This window comes from Triticum dicoccoides, chromosome 2A, assembly GCF_002162155.2.
Source record: "Triticum dicoccoides isolate Atlit2015 ecotype Zavitan chromosome 2A, WEW_v2.0, whole genome shotgun sequence".
In the NCBI taxonomy this organism is placed as follows: domain Eukaryota; kingdom Viridiplantae; phylum Streptophyta; class Magnoliopsida; order Poales; family Poaceae; genus Triticum; species Triticum dicoccoides.
The window spans coordinates 341,016,311-341,035,415 of NC_041382.1; the positions used below are offsets into that span (position 1 = coordinate 341,016,311).

A 19,105-nucleotide genomic window follows, 5' to 3' on the forward strand; every position below is an offset into this window, starting at 1 on the left:
TCTACAAATCTTTTATCTGCAACTAGCCGCTCAAAATGCTCGAAGAAAGTAAGCATGTCATATTTAATACTAATGTACCGCTTCAGCTCATTATTCATGCTTTCACTTCTTTGGGTAGTGCTCATGTGGGCTGAGAATGTATTTCTGCCATACACTAGTGCCCATTGCTCCCTTTTCTCAAACAGCCTTTGCAGCCATGTATTGTCACGTAGACCATATCTGTCCAGCATTCTATTCCATTCATTTATAAAATCGTCTTCTTCCTCAATATCATATATACAATGCTGAAAATCAGCATTGAACTTCTTATATTCTTCAACAACCCCAGCAAGGTGCTTGCAAGCATTTTGATTCATATGCCACACGCAAAGTCTGTGCTGAGACCAAGGCAGGACTACACTGATTGCCTTGGCCATTGCTGCATCTTCATCGGTCAGGATTGTCCTTGGATGTTTCCCAGACATAGCTGTTCGAAATGTTCTAAAAAGCCAACCAAAACTTTCAGCTGTTTCATCATAGAGAAGTGTGGCACCAAAGACAGTAGTTTTCTTGTGATTATTGACCCCAACAATTAAACCAAATGGACGCCCATCATCTAGTTTCCTATATGTGGTGTCAAAGCATATAACATCACCAAATAATGCATAGTCTAAGATCATTTTTGAGTCAGCCCAAAATATATTAGTTATCAGATCATCCTTGTCAATTTGAATTGAATAGAAAAAATTGGGATCTTCTTTTACCTTCTTCTCCATGTATTCTAACACTCCCCCGGTGTCACCTTTCTTTGTTTGCAGTGTTCTCTTAGAGTACACACGATTTTTCATATCCTCGGGTGCAAACCCAAGATTTGGAAGTCCACATGCTTCTTTGGCCATAAGATCAATAGTTGCTTTATTCGAAATGCCTACAGACTTTGCGACCTCAGCGTTTGCTATTTGTGCTTCCGTCACTTTCCTTTGGGACCTTAAATATAAGGCCATGTCTCCAGTGGCAAGATTATGGTTGTGTGCAGCCTCAAATTCGTAGACATAATATAATCCGCTTTTCAGACTTATCTTCATATGGCCTTCACAACCACATCGTGTTTCAGGCCTACTGTAACTGAACGAATCCTCTCTCTTATCTTCTGCTCGGAATCCTGTCAATTAAAATAAGTATCTTGGTGAAACCAAAAGTAATATAACTAAAACAAAATACAAGCAGCCCATACCTTGACGGGAGCATGTAAATGTCCGTTGCTGTATGACGGAAGAATTCTTTACTTTATGTTGACTCCCTCTTCGGATGCTAAAACCGATAGCTTTTGCATACTTGTTATAAAAGGAGTAAGCTTCCTCTTCAGATAGAAATTGCATGCCAACCTTTGGTACCCTTTCATCGATGCAATCTGTTGCATTGCTAGGAGCAGTTTCATGCACATCCTATATGAGTCAGTATTCACTTTAGTTAATACTCATATGGTTGACAGTTAGATTTTTCAAAAACGGTTCACAAACAGATTACCTTTTAGTTGCCCTTGACACAAGTAATCAATTCATGTCGCAGTTTTGTAGTCTAACCATTCAGTCCTCATAATCATACTACATTTGTGTCTACATGGCCACACTACTGGAATACTACTTGTAAACTAAATTGTTGTACAACTATTTGAATCTAAATCATCTGTAAAAGATCATAATGTTGATTTTGTGAGACTAATATTGATTATGGATAAAACAACAATTAGACATCGGATTTTATTATGTACGGCAGGCCGTGAATAACAGATTCTTGTATATATAAGGTTGAAATAGCATGAACGACCTGACTAAGTTGTGAAAAACTGCTATTCCTTTTGTTCCTACATGGTTGTACAAATGTTGAAATCAGATTTGCATAGATCTTACACAATCATGATCAGTATTTTTGATTTGTTTGTCAGCAGGAGAAAGTAAGTAACCAGTTCGACAAGAAGGACAAGAACATTGAAAAGAGATCAAGAAGAATATGAGTCAGATTTCTTACTTCTGGTCCTGGAGATCCATTGACGTGTTCATGGTTCCCATGATCACTGCTTGAAGAAGCCATACGGGGCAATAATTTCCTTTGTTTAAACCTCGAATGGCTTGATATTTGCAGACTTTGCTATCTGCCTGAAATTTGTTCGTTGGATGCAGTCAGGCTCCAGATTGCAAATATCCTTCCGCCTGTGATTTAGGATATAGCGTTTGTGAGGGTTTGGCTCATACCTCGGTTTCTAAGTTGGCGCGCAAAATAGTTAGATTGGCGGACATTTTCCCTCCAGAATCAGTTGCGAGTATTACATGAGAGAGAGAGAGAAACGGAAATACGTCGATTCCCTTTTTTTGGGCGAGAAAAGGGATGTGGGGGAGGAAAACTGGGCCAGCCGTTCGATCGATAATGAGCACGGATAGGAGCACGGGACGGGAGCAGGCAAGACTCGTCCGGCCGGAGCGGACGAGGATCCCCTGCCGTGGCCAAGCCTACCTTTGAGTCACTGACACATGGGTCCTACGGAGCATGGGGCCCACCTGTCAGTGACACAAAGGCAGGGTATGGCAGGGATTGTAAAGTCAGAGGATCCACGTCCGGCCGGAGCATGGTCGAAACCACCGCGCGTGCACCGGGACACCCGCTTCGTCTTCGCCGTGACGCCGTCCCTCACGTGTTATTGCAGTTAAAATATTCATTCAGTCAATCAAGTGATCCCAAACAACTCCACCCCATGCGCCGTCCATCGTATTCGTTGGCCCCACCTGCAGCTGCTACGACACGTCTCTCCACCAACGCCGCCGGGGTCGGGGGAGGCGACACATGCTCTCGCGTGTCACCGTCGGTTGTTCTCTGTTTGGAATTTCGCGAGCTCTCGCAGCCGAGGCAGACAGTGACGAGACTGCGACACGGAAGGGTGGAAGGCTCACTAAGATAAGGAGATCGAGCACATGGGAATCGGATTCCGGCACGCAAATCTCTCCCCCCTTTTCGCCTCCGCGCGATGGCTTCCTCGACGCCGCAGCCGCCGCCGTCCGCGGCGGTCTTTGCCGTCAACGGCCAGCGCTTCGAGCTCCGCGGTGGCGACGACCCGGGCGCCACCCTCCTCGACTTCATCCGCACCCGCACCCGCTTCACCGGCCCCAAGCTCGGCTGCGGCGAAGGTGCGCACTACCACTTTGCACTTACCCCCTCCCTCTCCTCCTAGGCAGAGGCCGTCGCCGTCGCCATTCGAGGTTAATGCGGGTTTTCATTCGGACTTGGTTGCAGGTGGGTGCGGCGCGTGCGTAGTGCTGCTCTCCACGTACGACGCGGCGGCCGACCAGGTCTCGCACGCCGCCGTGAGCTCGTGCCTGACCCTTGTGCACGGGCTCCACCACTGCGCGGTCACCACCACCGAGGGCCTCGGGAACAGCCGCGACGGGCTCCACGCCGTGCACGCGCGATTCGCGGGCTTCCACGCCTCGCAGTGCGGCTTCTGCACGCCCGGGATATGCATGTCCCTCGCCGCCGCGCTAGCCGGCGCAGAGGGCAAGGGGTCCGGTCCGCCTCCGCGGGAGGGGTTCTCGAGGCTCACGTCGGCTGACGCGGAGCGCGCTGTCGTGGGTAACCTGTGCCGCTGCACGGGGTACCGCCCCATTGCCGACGCCTGCAAGAGCTTCGCGGCAGACGTCGATTTGGAGGACCTTGGTCTCAACTCCTTCTGGAAAAAGGGAGACGCTCATGTCGACAAATTGCCACCGTACAAGGAGGGGAGCATTGGTGCTTTCCCAGAATTTCTCAAGGCTGAGATCAGAGCCTCTCTGAGGATTGATAAGTGTATGTCGGCTACGGTAATGGCGGGAAGCGAGAGCTCTTGGCATCGACCTCGGAGTGTGGAGGAGTACTACAGGCTGATAGCTTCCGATTCAGTCGATGGAAGTGGCACAAAGGTGGTCGCAGGCAACACCTCTTCTGGTGTTTACAGGGAGGCAGAGGTGTATGATAGGTACATTGACTTGAGAGACATCCCAGAGTTGAATTCAGTATCCAAGGATTCCGAGGGTGTTCAAATTGGAGCTGCAACATCGATCTCTCGGGTTATTGAGATTTTAAGACGAGAAGGTGATGACTGCAAGGATGTCATCTTTGGTAAGATTGCTGATCACATGGAAAAGGTGTCCTCTCATTATGTTCGGAACACGGCAACCTTGGGTGGAAATTTGGTGATGGCTCAAAGGGACGAATTTCCCTCTGATATTGCAACTATTCTTCTTGCTGCTGGTTCGTCAGTGTGCATCCAGGTATCATCAGGAAAATTGAATGTCACGTTGGATGAGTTCCTGGAAATGCCACCATGTGATTACAAGACACTACTGTTAAGCATTTCTGTTCCTCATTGTACTCCTGACAATGTCTCATCAAGTGCTGGGGCTGTAAATATGACAGGAGATAAGACAGAAAGTTCACTGCTATTTGAGACATACCGAGCTGCTCTGCGCCCTCTTGGAAATGCAGTTGCTTACCTTAACTGCGCTTTCTTTGCTCAAATCTCCTCTGATGAAAGTTCAGGAAGCTTAATACTGGAAAAACTAAATTTAGCTTTTGGTGCATTTGGAACCCGACATGCTATCAGGGGTAGAGACGTTGAGAAGTACTTAGTTGGTAAACCCATTAGTGCATCAGTCCTGCTTGAAGCATGCACCGTTCTTAAGAAAAGCATTGTTCCAAAAGAAGGCACAACACATTCTGCTTACAGGTCAAGCTTGGCAGTTGCCTTTCTGTTTACTTTTCTTTACCCAATGACCAAACGAAATGTGAAGCCTGCAAGATCAGCTCGTCTAAATGGCCATGCTGCTTCTGATACCAATGGAAATCCAAATTGTCCACCCAGTGCAGATATTGACTTGTCACTTAAGGAGACCAATAGTGTGAAATCTGGTCTGCATAACAATGACCACATACTTGAATCTTGCAAGCAGATAGTTGAAATCAGTAAAGATTATCTCCCAGTTGGCATACCAGCGAAGAAAGTTGGAGCAGAACTCCAAGCCTCTGGTACGAGCTTCACATATTTCTTGTTGTAGCCATTGGTAATCTTGAACTTAGGTAAGGGAAAAGTATATTTTTCGTCCCTGAATTCTCTCGAAAGTATAGAAATGGTCCCCCAACTCTAAAACAGGCAAATATTAGTCCCTTAACTTCTCAAACCAGATTAGTCCCTTCACACGCAAAAGCGGTTTTCATGCTGACTTGGCATGGTTTTGACCGGTCGTCACCTATGTGGCAGCCTTCTTCTTCCTTCTCATTGTAACTCAGCTGGACATTTCGTCGAGCAGTGGGCGCACACTGAGCAATAGGAGAAGGAGGTAGACGTGAAGCTTGTGTGGCTCACGGCGGTGCACGCAAAGGGTGCAGACAGCCGGGGAGCTGTGGCACTACGAGGCTCGCTAGCAGCAGGGAAACACGCAGCAGATTGGCCTTGGCGTAGGCGAGCTCCTAACACGGCGAAGTGCTGCTCGTGTTACCATCCTCGTGCTCATGGTATGCCTCCGCCATTGCTGGCGACGGTGCCGATGATGTCTCTGCGTCGCCCTGAGCCTATATCACAAACATGTGTTGCCCCAGGTCGTCTGGCGCTCTTCCTCCTCCAGCACACGTGGTTTCCATGCTCGGAGCTGGGGGCAATCGCACCGTCTTGGCGTCACTGTGGGAGGTCCCTCGGGTGGCATCATGGTCCATGGCAATGCCGGGTGCATGTCTTCTCCTCCCTTTGGGACGCCGACGTGGTGGTCACCGGAGTCTGGCTCAGCGGCACAGAGCGCCCCTGTCGCAGCACACCTCCGCCTCGTGCACCTGTCCTGGGCACCCCTGCTTGCTGTTAGCGCAGGCCGTTCCGCCGAGTAGCTTTCGGCGTGGACGACAACGACAAAGCGAGGATGTCAAGCGCTATCGCGGTCGAACTCGACGAGGCACGGGCGCGCCAGCAGGATTGAGATCCTGATGTCGCAATGTTGAGGCATGTGTTGCACGCGGTTGTGTTCATGCGCGTCACAGAGGGGAGAGCCCACTTGCACTTGCACACGCCTGCAGCATGGTGCCGCAGCTTCGCCGCTTGCTCGTGGCCACTGGCTGCCATTGCGGTTCGCCACCGGTTGTGTTGGCCAGGCTCGTCTTGCTTGTGCCGATGCAATTCGTCGACTTGTCAAAAAAATTTAAAAAATTGGCCTAGTGTTGAACGGCTCGCTCTAGCAAAGCTGCCTGAGTGAGTGGCATTGGCACTGTTCTGTATGTGCTAGCTTTGTATGCACATGTTCCTGATGCCATGAGCCACACAAGATACATGCCTACCTCATTCTCCTGTTGCTCATGCTCAGCTGAGTTAAAATGGGAAGGAAAAAGATTGCCACACAGGTGACGGGTCAAAACCATGTGGTGTCAGCATGCAAACCGCTTTTGGCGCATGAAGGGACTAAACTATGCCGGTTTGAAGAGTTGAGGGACTAAGGTTTGCCGGTTTTGGAGTTGAGGGGCCATTTCTATACTTTCGAGAGAGTTTAGGGACAAAAAATATACCTTTCCCTATTTATATAGATAACTTAGCAGTTGTTTTATGCAGCATGTTGTTTTTCTTGCTAGTGTTGTTTACTGACATGGTTTATCTTCCTTTCTTCCATCTTATCTATACATTGATGATTCCTTTCTTAACATTTCTTTCAAGTTTATTTATGTGTCTATTTTAATCAGTGGAAGTTACATACTCTCATCTTGCATAAAGTATACTGTAGTGCTGATAACAGAAACATTATGTATAGGTGAGGCTGTATATGTGGATGACATCCCTTCTCCAGAGGGCTGCCTTTATGGAGCATTTGTATATAGTACAAAGCCTTTAGCTCATGTGAATAGCATAGAGCTCGACCCTTCTCTCGAGCAGCTGAAAACTGTGGCAGTTATCACTGTTAAGGATATTCCAAAGGGGGGTGGCAATTTTGGGGCCAACACTATATTTGGACCTGAACCTCTGTTTGGCGATCCACTTACTCAGTGTGCTGGGGAACCTCTTGGTATCGTGGTATGGCTTTTGCTCTGATGGTTTGGATTTGAAGAAATCTGCAACAGTTTTCAACAAAAAGAAAAAATATGTATCCTTTAATGAAGTTTATATTTCTGACAACATGAGTTAACGTTAAATCCAGCTATTACTGAAGATTTTAGCATTTTTAGGTTGCAGAAACACGAAATTTTGCCAATATAGCTGCCAAACGAGCTGTAGTCAACTACAGCACAGAAACTTTGGATAGCCCAGTTTTATCGATAGAGGAGGCAGTTAGAAGATGCAGTTATTTTGAAACCCCACCATTTCTTCTTCTGCAAAATGTTGGTGATTTTTCCAAAGGGATGGAAGAAGCCGATCAGAAGATCTACTCAGCTGAGGTACACCTCATATAATTTTTAATGCTAAGTTGAATCTTTTTGATACCCATCCAAAGTCTGTGGATGAACTGATTCTTATGTCAGGTAAAGAGTTTCAGCTTGGGCTAACATTAGTATTCATTGGTCGCATGTACACCTGTTATATGAGATGGTTCTGTGGCAGACTGGTAGGTGTTTGGCCCATGAAGAGTGATGAACTCGTAATTTGATATTTACTACACCTGTTCACTATTATAAGATGTTCTGGATATTTCAATATGGACTACATATGGACTGAAATGAGTGAACAAACACACTGAAACATGTCTACATGCATCCGATTTAGAAAAAAGTGAGAACATCTTATAATAGTGAATCGAGAGAGTAGCTAAGTACTTGTGCATTGCTACGGAATAGCTATTAAATATGCACAATCACCATTGATTATAAAGGGTTGTTTCATACAAGTACCTGATGAAAGCTTGCCTAAGATTATCAGCATATACAGCTTCAACGACGGTCTGGCGGCAACGGAGCTTGAAGGCTCGGCGCTTGGCAGACCTGATCTGCGCGGCGGAAGCTATGCGGCCTTGTGCTCCTCGTTGGCGACGCACGCGACCTCGGCACGTGCCCTGGCCCGCCTTGCAGTTGTACCTCATAGGTGTATGGATGCCGCAGGTTTCCCGCCTCGTGCGCGTACCCCCTGCGCAGCCGCTCAAGCCGTGGCCACGCCTCCCGTGTGTCGCTGCTACCCGTGGCAGCCGTGGCAGTGGTGAGATCCCCCAGCTTCTGATGTAACCGCTGGGCTGCGAAACCTCATGCAGGTCTGCTGGCATGGTGGTTTGTAAGGCCTTGTACAATGCGAGGTGCTTAGAAAAATAAACCCGTTTTTCTTGAGCACCGGTGCTTATTTGTAGAGGGTAGACGCTTAATTAGGCACCCCTCCTGTAGAGATAAGCACTGATGCTTGAGAAAAACTCGATTTATTTTACTAAGCATCTTCCTAAGCATCTTGCATTGTGCAAGGCTTAAACAGACAATGAGGATGTCCCCGATTAGCATGCATAAAGTGGGAGTTGTGGGTAGGAAGAGGAAATAGCTTTTTTTTAGAGACGTGGAAATATTGGATCGCATCCTGGTTTATTCTCAGCAGAGACATGCGGGGGGGATGGGAGACATGCGAAGACAAATGTTAAGAGGGAACACTTACCAAAGGAAACACGGTAACCACTGTAAAAAAAAGGAAGCATGGTAAAAACGGAAACGTCTCTGGGGTATGGATAAGGAAACAAATCGGTGTGCATGGAAAATGACAAGACTATCAGTAAGGGGGAAGATCGGTGGAAGGGGGATCGGTGGGGAATAAACCAAGACAAAAGGGGAGGCTTCACCAACCTATATACAGACACCAGCTCCCCTTTAATAGTAAAAGATATAGTAAAGATTATTTATTGCTGCAATGCTGAATCACCCTTAGTGCCCCTAGAGTACAACAACAACAACAACAAAACCTTTAGTCCCAAACAAGTTGGGGTAGGCTAGAGGTGAAACCCATAAGATCTCGCGACCAACTCATGGCTCTGGCACATGGATAGCAAGCTTCCACGCACCCCTGTCCATAGCTAGTTCTTTGGTGAGCCACCACACCCGGGTTCCGATGTGGCGCGTCGCTGAGAGGGTTACGCCCCAACGGAAATCTTTTGGGTTTCATCTCCATAAGAGTGGCTGAGTTTTTACGTTGGCTCGCCAAGCCTATCACAACCCTCCTCCTTTACCCGGGCTTGGGACCGGATATGTTGAGACAACATAGGCGGAGTTTTAGTGCCCCTAGAGTAGTTTACATTAAATGGATGTTGCAAGTGTGCCTCCCTTTTATGTTCCCTTTTCCTCTGATTTGTGTCTCCCTACTTGTGGGTTGTTTCCTTGTCTAACCTTTCAATCTCGAGCCCCACAATTATTGAACAATTGACATATCACCCCCCACCCCCCTGATAGGTGGTTAGTCCTTTCTTATGTACTCCCTCTGATAAAAAGAAGTGTCCTGGTTTTAGTTCAAATTTGCACTAAAACCACGACACTTTTTTTGGATCGGAGGGACTATCTTTTTATAAGATTCGGTTATTCTTTATATATCTTTGATATTGTCGCATTGTGCTACAAACACTTGGTGCAGGTGAAGCTTAACTCACAGTATTACTTTTACATGGAAACACAAACTGCTCTAGCCATACCTGATGAGGATAATTGCATGGTAGTGTATAGCTCAAGTCAGTGCCCTGAGGCAGCACAAAATAACATTGCAACATGCCTCGGTTTACCTTGTCACAATGTTCGTGTTATCACTAGAAGAGTTGGTGGTGGCTTCGGAGGAAAAGCTGTTAGATCATTACCAGTAAGTGTCGATACCATCATTTCTTACAGCTTTTGAAATGCTGCAGACCATGTCTTATTTTTGTCAGATTATGCTTAGCACTTTCTGTGAAGTACAAATGGTAAATCAGCTAAGTGCTGTTGCATGTTCAACTCTGCTGTGTTTACCAACTATCAGTTGTGCTTTAAAATGCAGACGCTGTGATCCTGAAATTTTGAGTATCCTCGCACCCAAATAAGAACATAGAACATCTGCACATATCTTCACCTTATAAGCATAACATACAGATTGCTTCAGCTGTAACACAACTAAAAGCGTATTGTTTCCTCTTGTGACATTGTTACACTGAATATTGAAGCCGAATTGTCTCTTTTAACAAGATTCACTCTGATCTAGCCATTTTCTTAATGACATACTTCATGTGAAGTTTTCAAGTGCTACATATAGGAGGAGGCAGGGGTGGCTGCAGTCTTGCTGCTAAAGTGCTAAAAACTTGAAGACCATACTCATTTAAACATTGTTAAGTTCGGTGCTTCACGAGCCTTTTAATCTGCAGTTTTGTTTAACAGTTTATTGAATTACATAAAGAACGGAACACTTATTATATGTATGTTAATTATAGGTGGCGGCGGCCTGTGCACTTGCAGCATTTAAGTTGCGTCGTCCTGTTCGAATGTATCTTGATCGCAAGACTGACATGATAATGACTGGAGGTCGGCATCCCATGAAAATATGCTATTCGATAGGATTCAAATCAGATGGGAAGGTCACAGGATTGCATGTAGATTTGTTCATAAATGCAGGAATGACCATGGACATTAGCCCAATTATTCCTCATAATTTCATAGAGGCACTGAAGAAATATAATTGGGGTACCTTTTCATATGATGCAAAGATTTGCAAAACAAACATTTCAACACGGTCTGCAATGCGGGGCCCTGGAGAAGTGCAAGGTTCTTATGTTGCTGAAGCTATTATTGAGCATGTCGCGTCAGTTCTCTCTACTGATGCTAATTTGGTAAGGCAGAGAAATATTCACACAGTGGAGAGCCTTGCTTTGTTTCACAGTGAGTGTCTGGAAAATGCCTTGGGGTATACACTTCCCTCTATCTGTAATCAGTTGACTGCATCAGCAAATTACCAATATCGTTCAGAAATAATCCAGACCTTTAACAAAACCAGCCAGTGGAAAAAGAGGGGACTTTCTTTTGTTCCGATAGTGCATAAAGTGTTATCTCGACCGACACCTGGAAAGGTGTCTATTCTTAACGATGGATCCATTGTTGTTGAAGTTGGAGGCATTGAGTTAGGCCAGGGACTTTGGACAAAAGTGAAGCAGATGGCAGCATTTGGTCTTGGACAGTTGTGGGCTGATCGAAGCCAAGACCTGTTGGAAAGAGTACGAGTTATTCAAGCAGACACGTTAAGTGTGGTACAGGGAGGGTGGACCACAGGGAGTACCACATCAGAATGCAGCTGTGAAGCAGTTCGACTTGCCTGCAATATCATGGTTGACAGGCTGAAATCACTCAAGGAGCAATTGCAAGAAAAGCATGGCAAAGTTTCATGGGATGGACTAATTTCACAGGTATTGATAAGATGATAACTTCAGTTAATAGCAACTATTATCAGGATGTTATTGTGTTGTTCTCACAAAAATTAGTCATACGTAGAAATTTGTGCATCATTGGCTTCTATAGTTATGTGTGCCCAATTACATTACTCAGTAATGTAGTCAATGACCTTAAGGTGTCGCGACGTTCCGTTGTGCAGGCAAAAATGGCTGGTGTGGATTTGTCAGCAAGAGAATATTACATTCCTGGGGCTTCTGGTTCATACCTAAACTACGGAGCTGCTGCTAGTGAGGTATCCTTACAACTTAGTTTACTTTAGTTGTTTAGTTTCAGATATGCCAGTAAGCTGCTGCTATAGATGTACAAATTTGAAATACACACGCCTTTGCATACATTAAGATATTCATAGCGGGAATTTACAGGCAGAGATTGATCTTCTCACGGGAGCAACTACAGTTTTGCGCAGTGATCTTATATATGACTGTGGCCAGAGCTTAAATCCTGCTGTGGACATGGGGCAGGTGGGTATAATTTGTCTCACTCTACTCTAACCTGTGTATATTTGTTAACTTTCCAAAGATGCATCTTCGAGTCATTTCAGGTAGCAGGTCATCAATTAATTACAATGTAGTTTCATGGGATGCTACAGACCTACATTATTTGTGTTTTATGCTATCTTCTAGTATTGGTTTACTGTCTAGTGCATTGATTGCTCATTTCTTTAAGTCCACAGAGATGGACATAGAAACCCATTTCATTCTGATGTTGATTTGCATTAATGGTGTTTTAATATCTTTTGTTGCTGTCCTATTATGGCACTTCAGGTGGAAGGGGCCTTTGTTCAGGGAATTGGTTATTTCATGAGTGAGGAATATGTGACCAATACGGATGGGCTGGTTGTCTCGGACGGGACTTGGACATACAAGATCCCAACCGTGGACACCATCCCTAAACAGTTTAATGTTGAGCTGCGCAACAGTGGATTCCACAAGAAGAGAGTGCTGTCTTCAAAAGGTATTCGGTTTCTCCCCTGTTGTGACATCTATGGGCATATAACAAACGGATAGTTGTATTTTGCTTTCTAGGCTCCTAGCAGGGATAAGATGGTATTAAGTTAAAAAAAAAAAGAACATTTGGTAGAGATCGTTTATGATTTATTTATCTTTTGCCTTGTTGACTTGGTGTTTGTCACAGCATCTGGGGAGCCGCCTTTGCTCCTTGCAGCTTCAGTTCACTGCGCAACAAGGGATGCAATTGCCGCAGCAAGGAAGGAACTCCACTGTTGTGGGTCTGGACCGTCTTCACCTTCGTTCTTTGAGTTGGAAGTTCCGGCAATCATGCCTGTGGTGAAGGAGCTGTGTGGCTTGGACAATGTGGAGAAGTATTTGGAAACTCTAGTGGGTTCCAAATAAATACAGACGAATTTCACATTTGGCAAAGTAAATTATAATGATAGCATTATAAGGTATACTTCTTGCATAGTACTCTGGGCATACTAGAAGGTACTGATCCATTTGTTAACGCATGTACAATTCGACTATAACAGAATTTTGTTTGGTTGTGCCACATTTGTTCGATAATTTCATTCAGGCACGGACTTACAGTACATAGTTCTTAGGTAACGTTTTGTACTTCCTCTGTTCCTAAATATTTGTCTTTTTAGAGATTTCAAATGGACTATCACATACGAATGTATATAAAGTTATAGACATATTTTAGAGTGTAGATTCATTGATTTTGCTCCGTATGTAGTCACTTGTTGAAATCTCTAGAAAGACAAATATTTAGAAACGGAGGGAGTACTAGACTGATGGATGGATACACGGTATTTGTGACTCAAATAGGCAAAACGATGAGAGTAAACAAATGGAAGATGTATACTTGGAGCATAATGAGACATGGTCATGGGACCTCCCTATTTGTGTAATGTAATGTAATGTGATTCATAGTTTGATAATGTTTTTTTTCAGAAAAAGCAAGGTTAAAATGTAGTCTTTCGGTTTACCATCCGTGGATGCTCCGTTCTTAAATATAAGATGTTTTGGTAGTTGAAATTGAACTGCCAAAACATCTTATATTTAGGAAAAGAGGGACTAATTTTATTTAGGAACAGAGGGAGTATAATTTTATTGAGATAGTTGAAATTGAACTGCCAAAACATCTTATATTTAGGAACAGAGGGACTATAATTTTATTTAGGAACAGAGGGGGTATAATTTTATTGAGACTGATAGAGCGCAACGAGATAATAGAAAAAATCATGATGCTAGGAGGTGCATACATCATATAATTCAACCTGTGATGGTCAAGAAAGAAAGAAAAAGAAAATTCATCACAATGCCAGGTCTCATTAGTAAGGTATAAAGCGCAGAACATAGGTAGAGAGTACAAGATATATACTGACGCAAGTGTCGCTGCTGGGTCAATCAGTGAAGACCAGAGCTTTCATTTTCTTTTCTTTTCTTTTTTCTTCTTTTTACCGGGGAGAAGGGAGTTTTTATTGCACTGTCACAGTGCTACAATTAAGAGGCCACAAATCCTCAATACAAGGTGGAATCGAGTGTACTCACATAGCTGTGGTTCTCTCGGTGCGGCTATAATTGGCCAACCGATCTGCAACACTATTCTCCCTCCTACTCATCAACTCCTTGATCTCCAGGATTAACTGACCATACGCTGATCTTATGAGACCATTGCTAGATAGAACTGAAAGAGCTTCAGCCGAGTCCGACTGCACTACCACCGGGTAGAGATATGCAGCGGAATTCCAGCTACAAAGAACATGTTAGCAGATGCATAACGAAAGGACCAGGGGAGCAAACATGTTCAATGGGTTCGTTTTATTTTTCTGGGCGTTTATATTGTTACACTCAAGCTGTATATGTATATAGAGAGAGTTCTGTACCGCACACAGAAACGTGTGCACGTACCCAGATCAGAAATTATTCGCGTTACAACCATAAGATCACAGCAAGTGTCAACAAGTCAAAGATTTCCAGAAGATCAGGGTGCAGTAACAAGATCATCTTCCTTGGACTTGGCCTTGCCACTCGCTTCCACTATCTGTACAGGCTTCTTCTCTTCAGTGGTCATTCCCTCTTCGAGCTCCTTCAGCTGCCTTAGGATGTCTTCCTTTTCAGCATGTAGGTCTTGTAACTTTGCGTCGATCTTCTCCAGCTTCTTCTTAAGCTTTGCTGGATCGTCGGTCTTCTCCTTGCCGCCCTTGTCTTTCTTCTTCTCTTTGTCTTTCTTCTTACCTTCTTCCTCCCCATCCTCACCATCCTTCTTTTTCTTCTTAGTTTCTTCCTTGTCGGTCTTATCTTTCTTCTTCTCCTTCGCTTCTTTGTCCTTCTTACCTTCTTCCTTCTCATCATCGCCATCCTTCTTCTTGCCTTCCCCCTTCTTGTCGGTTTTATCTTTCTTCTTGTCCTTCTTCTCTGTATCTTTCTTGTTACCTTGTTCGTCCTTGTCACCGATTTCCTTATGTTCATCTTGCTTCTTCGCACTGTCTCTCTTTCTTTTATCCTTTGCTTTGTCCGTGCCATCCTTCTTCTCTTCAGAAGCATCAGTTTCTTTCTTCGCCGACTCATTATCTTGTAGCTTGACTTCTCTTGCCTGACCCACTTCTACATGCTTCTTCTTGTTCTCATGTTCCTCCTTCTCTTTGTCTTTCTCTTGTTTTTCATCGCTTTCATCCTTCTTCTTTGCCTTGTCCTTATCCTTCTTTTTGTTCTTGGGGCTACTGTCATCTGCATCAGCTCCAGTCTCCTTGACGCTAATTTTATCCTTCTCTTTGCTCTCGCTCTTCTTATCTTTCCCTTTCTTGGCCTTCTCCTTTTCTGATCCTTCGCCATCTTCTTTCTTTTTCTCATCCTTCTCCTTCTTATCCTTCTTACTAGTCTTCCCGTCATCTTCATGCTTCTCTAACTTCTTTTCCTTCTTACCATCTTCATGTTTCTCTGCCTTATTTTCCTTCTTCTTACTCGCCTTCTGATCGTCTTCATGTTCATCTACATGCTTCTCTGACTTGTTTTTCCCTTCTTTTTTGGTTTCCTTAACTTTGCCTGCAGACTTTGAACCATCACTGGACACCTCTTCCTTCTCCACAACCTTGGCGTCGATTTCTATCTCGATCTCCTTCTCGTCCTCCTCATTCACCGAGGACTTGTCCTTACTCTTAATCTTGAGATGTAACTCATCCTTCGACTTCTTCTCTACCTCCATATCTAATTCGAGATGGGCTAGCAATAACCTCCAAGAACCAGAATGACCTGCATTTACAACGTTCTGTCACTATCAATTCAATTCGCTACATGATGGAGAATCATATAGTCTGTTCAACCAACAACTGCGCCAAGGCTATCGGTGATTTCAGGGATGAGCAAATGGAACCAAAGCCACAGGGTTGACGAACCATAGGCTACATAGACACATTCCAATCAGCATAAAATGCAACGCTAGAATATACTAGGAAATATATACTATACTTATATGAAGGGAAAGGCAAAAACGGAGCAACTAGCTGACGAACTGTACTGTCATATACTCCTACTGGAGAGTAGAAACTAGACAGAGTGAAAATATATAAATTAAGTACAGCTAACTTGTGCACCAAGATCGCAAGGCTGATACATGCACACATTAGGGGAACCACATAGAACTGACACGATAACATGATAGTAATACCCGAGAGCTAATGATGATAAATTTCCTCTAAGATCCGCATAAGCTTGGTTGGAGGTAGAAAGAACAAGATAAAGAAAATGACCTATGCCAAGGTCCACGGATCCGATCCAATCAGGTTGTGCCCGGCGCCGGTCGAGCTGCGACCTCCTCGGACGGCGAGGTAATCAAATCTGGCGCTTCGTTTCGGAGGTCGCGCAGCAGAGTGGGCTACCGACGGTATGCGTGGTCGCGCGCTCTCGTGGGTACAGCTTGCTGAGTGGTGGAGTAGAGTGGGTCAGCTCAGATTCGAGGGGAGCAGGAGCGGGTGAGGTTAGAGAAGAGAAGCACACAAGGGGAAGAAGAAGAAGAAATAAGAAGGGAAGTGGAGATCAGCCGCGTCCCGGGCGCTGGTACAAGGGAAAGCGACGCGCGGGTGCGGCGTGGTGGCCGCGTGGCCGACGTCGGCACTCACTTTGCCCTTCTCAGACATGACAAGTGTGAACATGTTAAGGCCTGACCCCTGTTTGGTTTTAATAAGTCACTTGACTTATAAGTCAGGTGACTTAAAACCAGTAATTTATAAGTCACGTTGGTTTAGTTGTCATCTGATTTATAAGTCATCTGATTATATTTTTTTATTTTGTTTTTTATGTAAAGGTGATAGGACCCACGTAAAAAGGGTGACTTATAAATGCTGAGTATAACGTTTATTAAGAAAGACAAGATAGATTGGAATTTGTTCTGACTTGTCTTATACTTCAAGTATATGATTGTACTTCTATATATGCCCATGAGGCTCAAGCAATACAACAACTATTTCATCAATTCTCTCTTCCTTCTAACATGATATCTATTGCAAGTCAATTCTAAACCCTAGCCGCCGCCGCTTATGCACTTGTGTGCCGCCCTCAGGGCGGTCGGCCTCCATGACCGCCGCCAGGGGCCGCGCGCCGCTCGTACCTAGGGTTCGTCCGTCGACCGTGTTGGTCGGCTGCCCTAAAGAGTCTTTTTTTCTCAACCCTCATTCCGGGTTTTTTCGTTCTCTCATCGGTCATTTTGATCGACGTTTTCTTTTTGGTTTTTCGATCTTTGCTTGATCAGTTTGCGTCGTCCGCCACCGCCATTGACATCTTGTGCCTCTACTCCGACACCGGCGCGACCGACTGGTTACTTCACCGACCCGGTGGCCTCGCGCGACAGGCGATCCCTCAAGGCTGTCGTCCGCGCGCCGGCTCGCCCGTCGTCCTGTGCCGGTCGTCACCGCCCTGCTCCGACCGGGACACCTGCATCGCCTATATCCGGCAGCCTCGCGCCATGCGGCGGCCAATCATAACCCCCGCTTGCGCGTCGGCTTGCCAATTGATCCACGCCACCCGTCTCCGCCGTGTCTGCATGGCGGCACTGCGGGTTGCCTCGCCGGCCTCGTCCCTGGTTGCATCAGGCCCGTCAGCTGCCTTGAGCTCGGGCGCCGCTGCTCCATTGGTCGCTCAGGCCTCACTGCCCTGGCGCCGGCGTTACTTTGGTGGCCCGGGTACCGTTGCTGACGTGCTCGTTCGCACGTCGTCCCACGCCGTCCATCGTCGCCAAGTCCATTTCGGACTCCGCCGTCACCCCATCTCCACCGAGCGGCGTCCCCGACCTCGCACGCAATCGGATTGATCACCCGCCCGCAACCGCGATCCGCTTCATCCACGTCGTGCGACCGACCTGGCCCGTCGGTTGCGCGCGCCTCCGCAGGCCTCGTGAAGACGGTCTCGAGTTTAGCGCGTCCCTTTATCGATCAAGCAACAGGCTGCCGCTACGTCGCCTCATCAGGCCGCAGCGACGTCGCCCCGTGGTTCTTCTCCCGGCTGCACCGACCCGCGTCACCGCTGCGTCGCTCGTTCAGACCGTAGTGCCGCGGCCCGCGGTCCCCCGCCGCCCCGGGGCCGTCCGCTCCAAGCCGTCCCCGTGGCTGTACCGACCCTCGCGTCGCCGCTGCGTCGTCCCGTCGGGCCATAGCGAGCGTGCCACGCGGTCCACGCCGCCGTCCCAAGGTCGTCCCCGTGGTTGCACCGACCTGCACTCCGCCGCTGCACTGCCTCTTCGGGCTGGAGCGCCGCGGCTCGCGGTCCCTACGACCGCCCCGAGGTCTTCCGCCGTCGCCCTGACCTACCCGCCGCCGCTGCATCGCCCCTTCGGGTCGTAGCGTCGCGGCCCACGGGCCACCGCCGTCCCTGCGCGTCGACTTCTCATGGTATGCGTCGCGCCGCCTCCCTTGGCGCGGGAACACCATCATCCGCGCAGGTCTTCGTCACGCTGTTGGGTTCTCCTCGCCTACTTCGAGCACCGCCGCCGCGCTCCTAACCTAGCCGTCGCCGCCACCGTCAGGCCGCCGCCGCCGCTCTACTTTGGTCGCCGCCGCGGCTACCCCCGTAGCCGCCGCCCGTCCACGTCATTCGTCTTCGTCCAACACCAGCCCGTCGCCAGCGTCGCCGTCATCTACCCCGACCACTTCATCTACTCCGACAACCGCGGGTGACATTGGCCCCGCGCCGATTGGCGCCGCAACCGTCGTCGAGTTCTTCTCTATTGGCCCCTCCGACTTCTTCGACATGGCGTACAGCTCGTGCAGGTCCCTCGTCTACGCATGCTCGGTGCTGGCAACACCGATGCGTGCCTTCGTCCACGACGTGTCCCCGGGCCTGGCAAGCTTGGTGCGACGCTTCATCAACTTCGTCTTCGTCCGTCTACGCATGCCCGGTGCTGGCAACACCGGTGCGTGTCTTTGTCCACGACGTGTCCCCGGGCTTGGCAAACCCGTCGCGACGCGTCGTCAACAACATCTTTATCCGGCGCACCACTACTTCGACACCACTGCGCCCATGCTAACTCGGCGCCCCCTTGCGCCCGCGGCTCCACGGCGACTTCCTCGACACCGACTACCCCGACTTGACATCGACCACGTCATTCTTCGCATGGCTACCTCAACCACGGCTCCACCACATACGTTCTCGGCTACATCGACAAACGGCACAAAGGGCTACCGCCTTGCTTGAGCAACCTCGTCGGTTTCTACTCCACCCAAGACTTCCGCGATGCGTCGACCGTTACGACTGTGTGGGGG

The 19,105-nt window shown here is 47.2% G+C and overlaps 2 protein-coding genes across 2 annotated transcripts; one reads left to right on the plus strand and one right to left on the minus strand.

The window, feature by feature from the left end:
- Positions 1 to 2,719: 2,719 nt before the first annotated feature.
- Positions 2,720 to 12,940, plus strand: LOC119354542 (indole-3-acetaldehyde oxidase-like). Its single transcript, XM_037621260.1, has 10 exons — positions 2,720 to 3,158; positions 3,265 to 5,031; positions 6,789 to 7,048; positions 7,201 to 7,410; positions 9,563 to 9,781; positions 10,383 to 11,348; positions 11,534 to 11,626; positions 11,757 to 11,855; positions 12,159 to 12,348; positions 12,529 to 12,940. Exons 1-10 carry the CDS (start codon positions 2,999 to 3,001, stop codon positions 12,744 to 12,746), a joined length of 4,182 nt encoding a protein of 1,393 aa, XP_037477157.1. The 5' UTR covers positions 2,720 to 2,998; the 3' UTR covers positions 12,747 to 12,940.
- Positions 12,941 to 14,157: 1,217 nt separating this feature from the next.
- On the minus strand, positions 14,158 to 16,385 carry LOC119354543 (myb-like protein X). Its single transcript, XM_037621261.1, has 2 exons — positions 16,103 to 16,385; positions 14,158 to 15,605 (listed from the first exon to the last, which is right to left on the minus strand). The coding sequence occupies exon 2, from the start codon at positions 15,556 to 15,558 to the stop codon at positions 14,338 to 14,340; it is 1,221 nt and encodes a 406-aa protein (XP_037477158.1). The 5' UTR covers positions 15,559 to 15,605; positions 16,103 to 16,385; the 3' UTR covers positions 14,158 to 14,337.
- Positions 16,386 to 19,105: the final 2,720 nt, after the last annotated feature.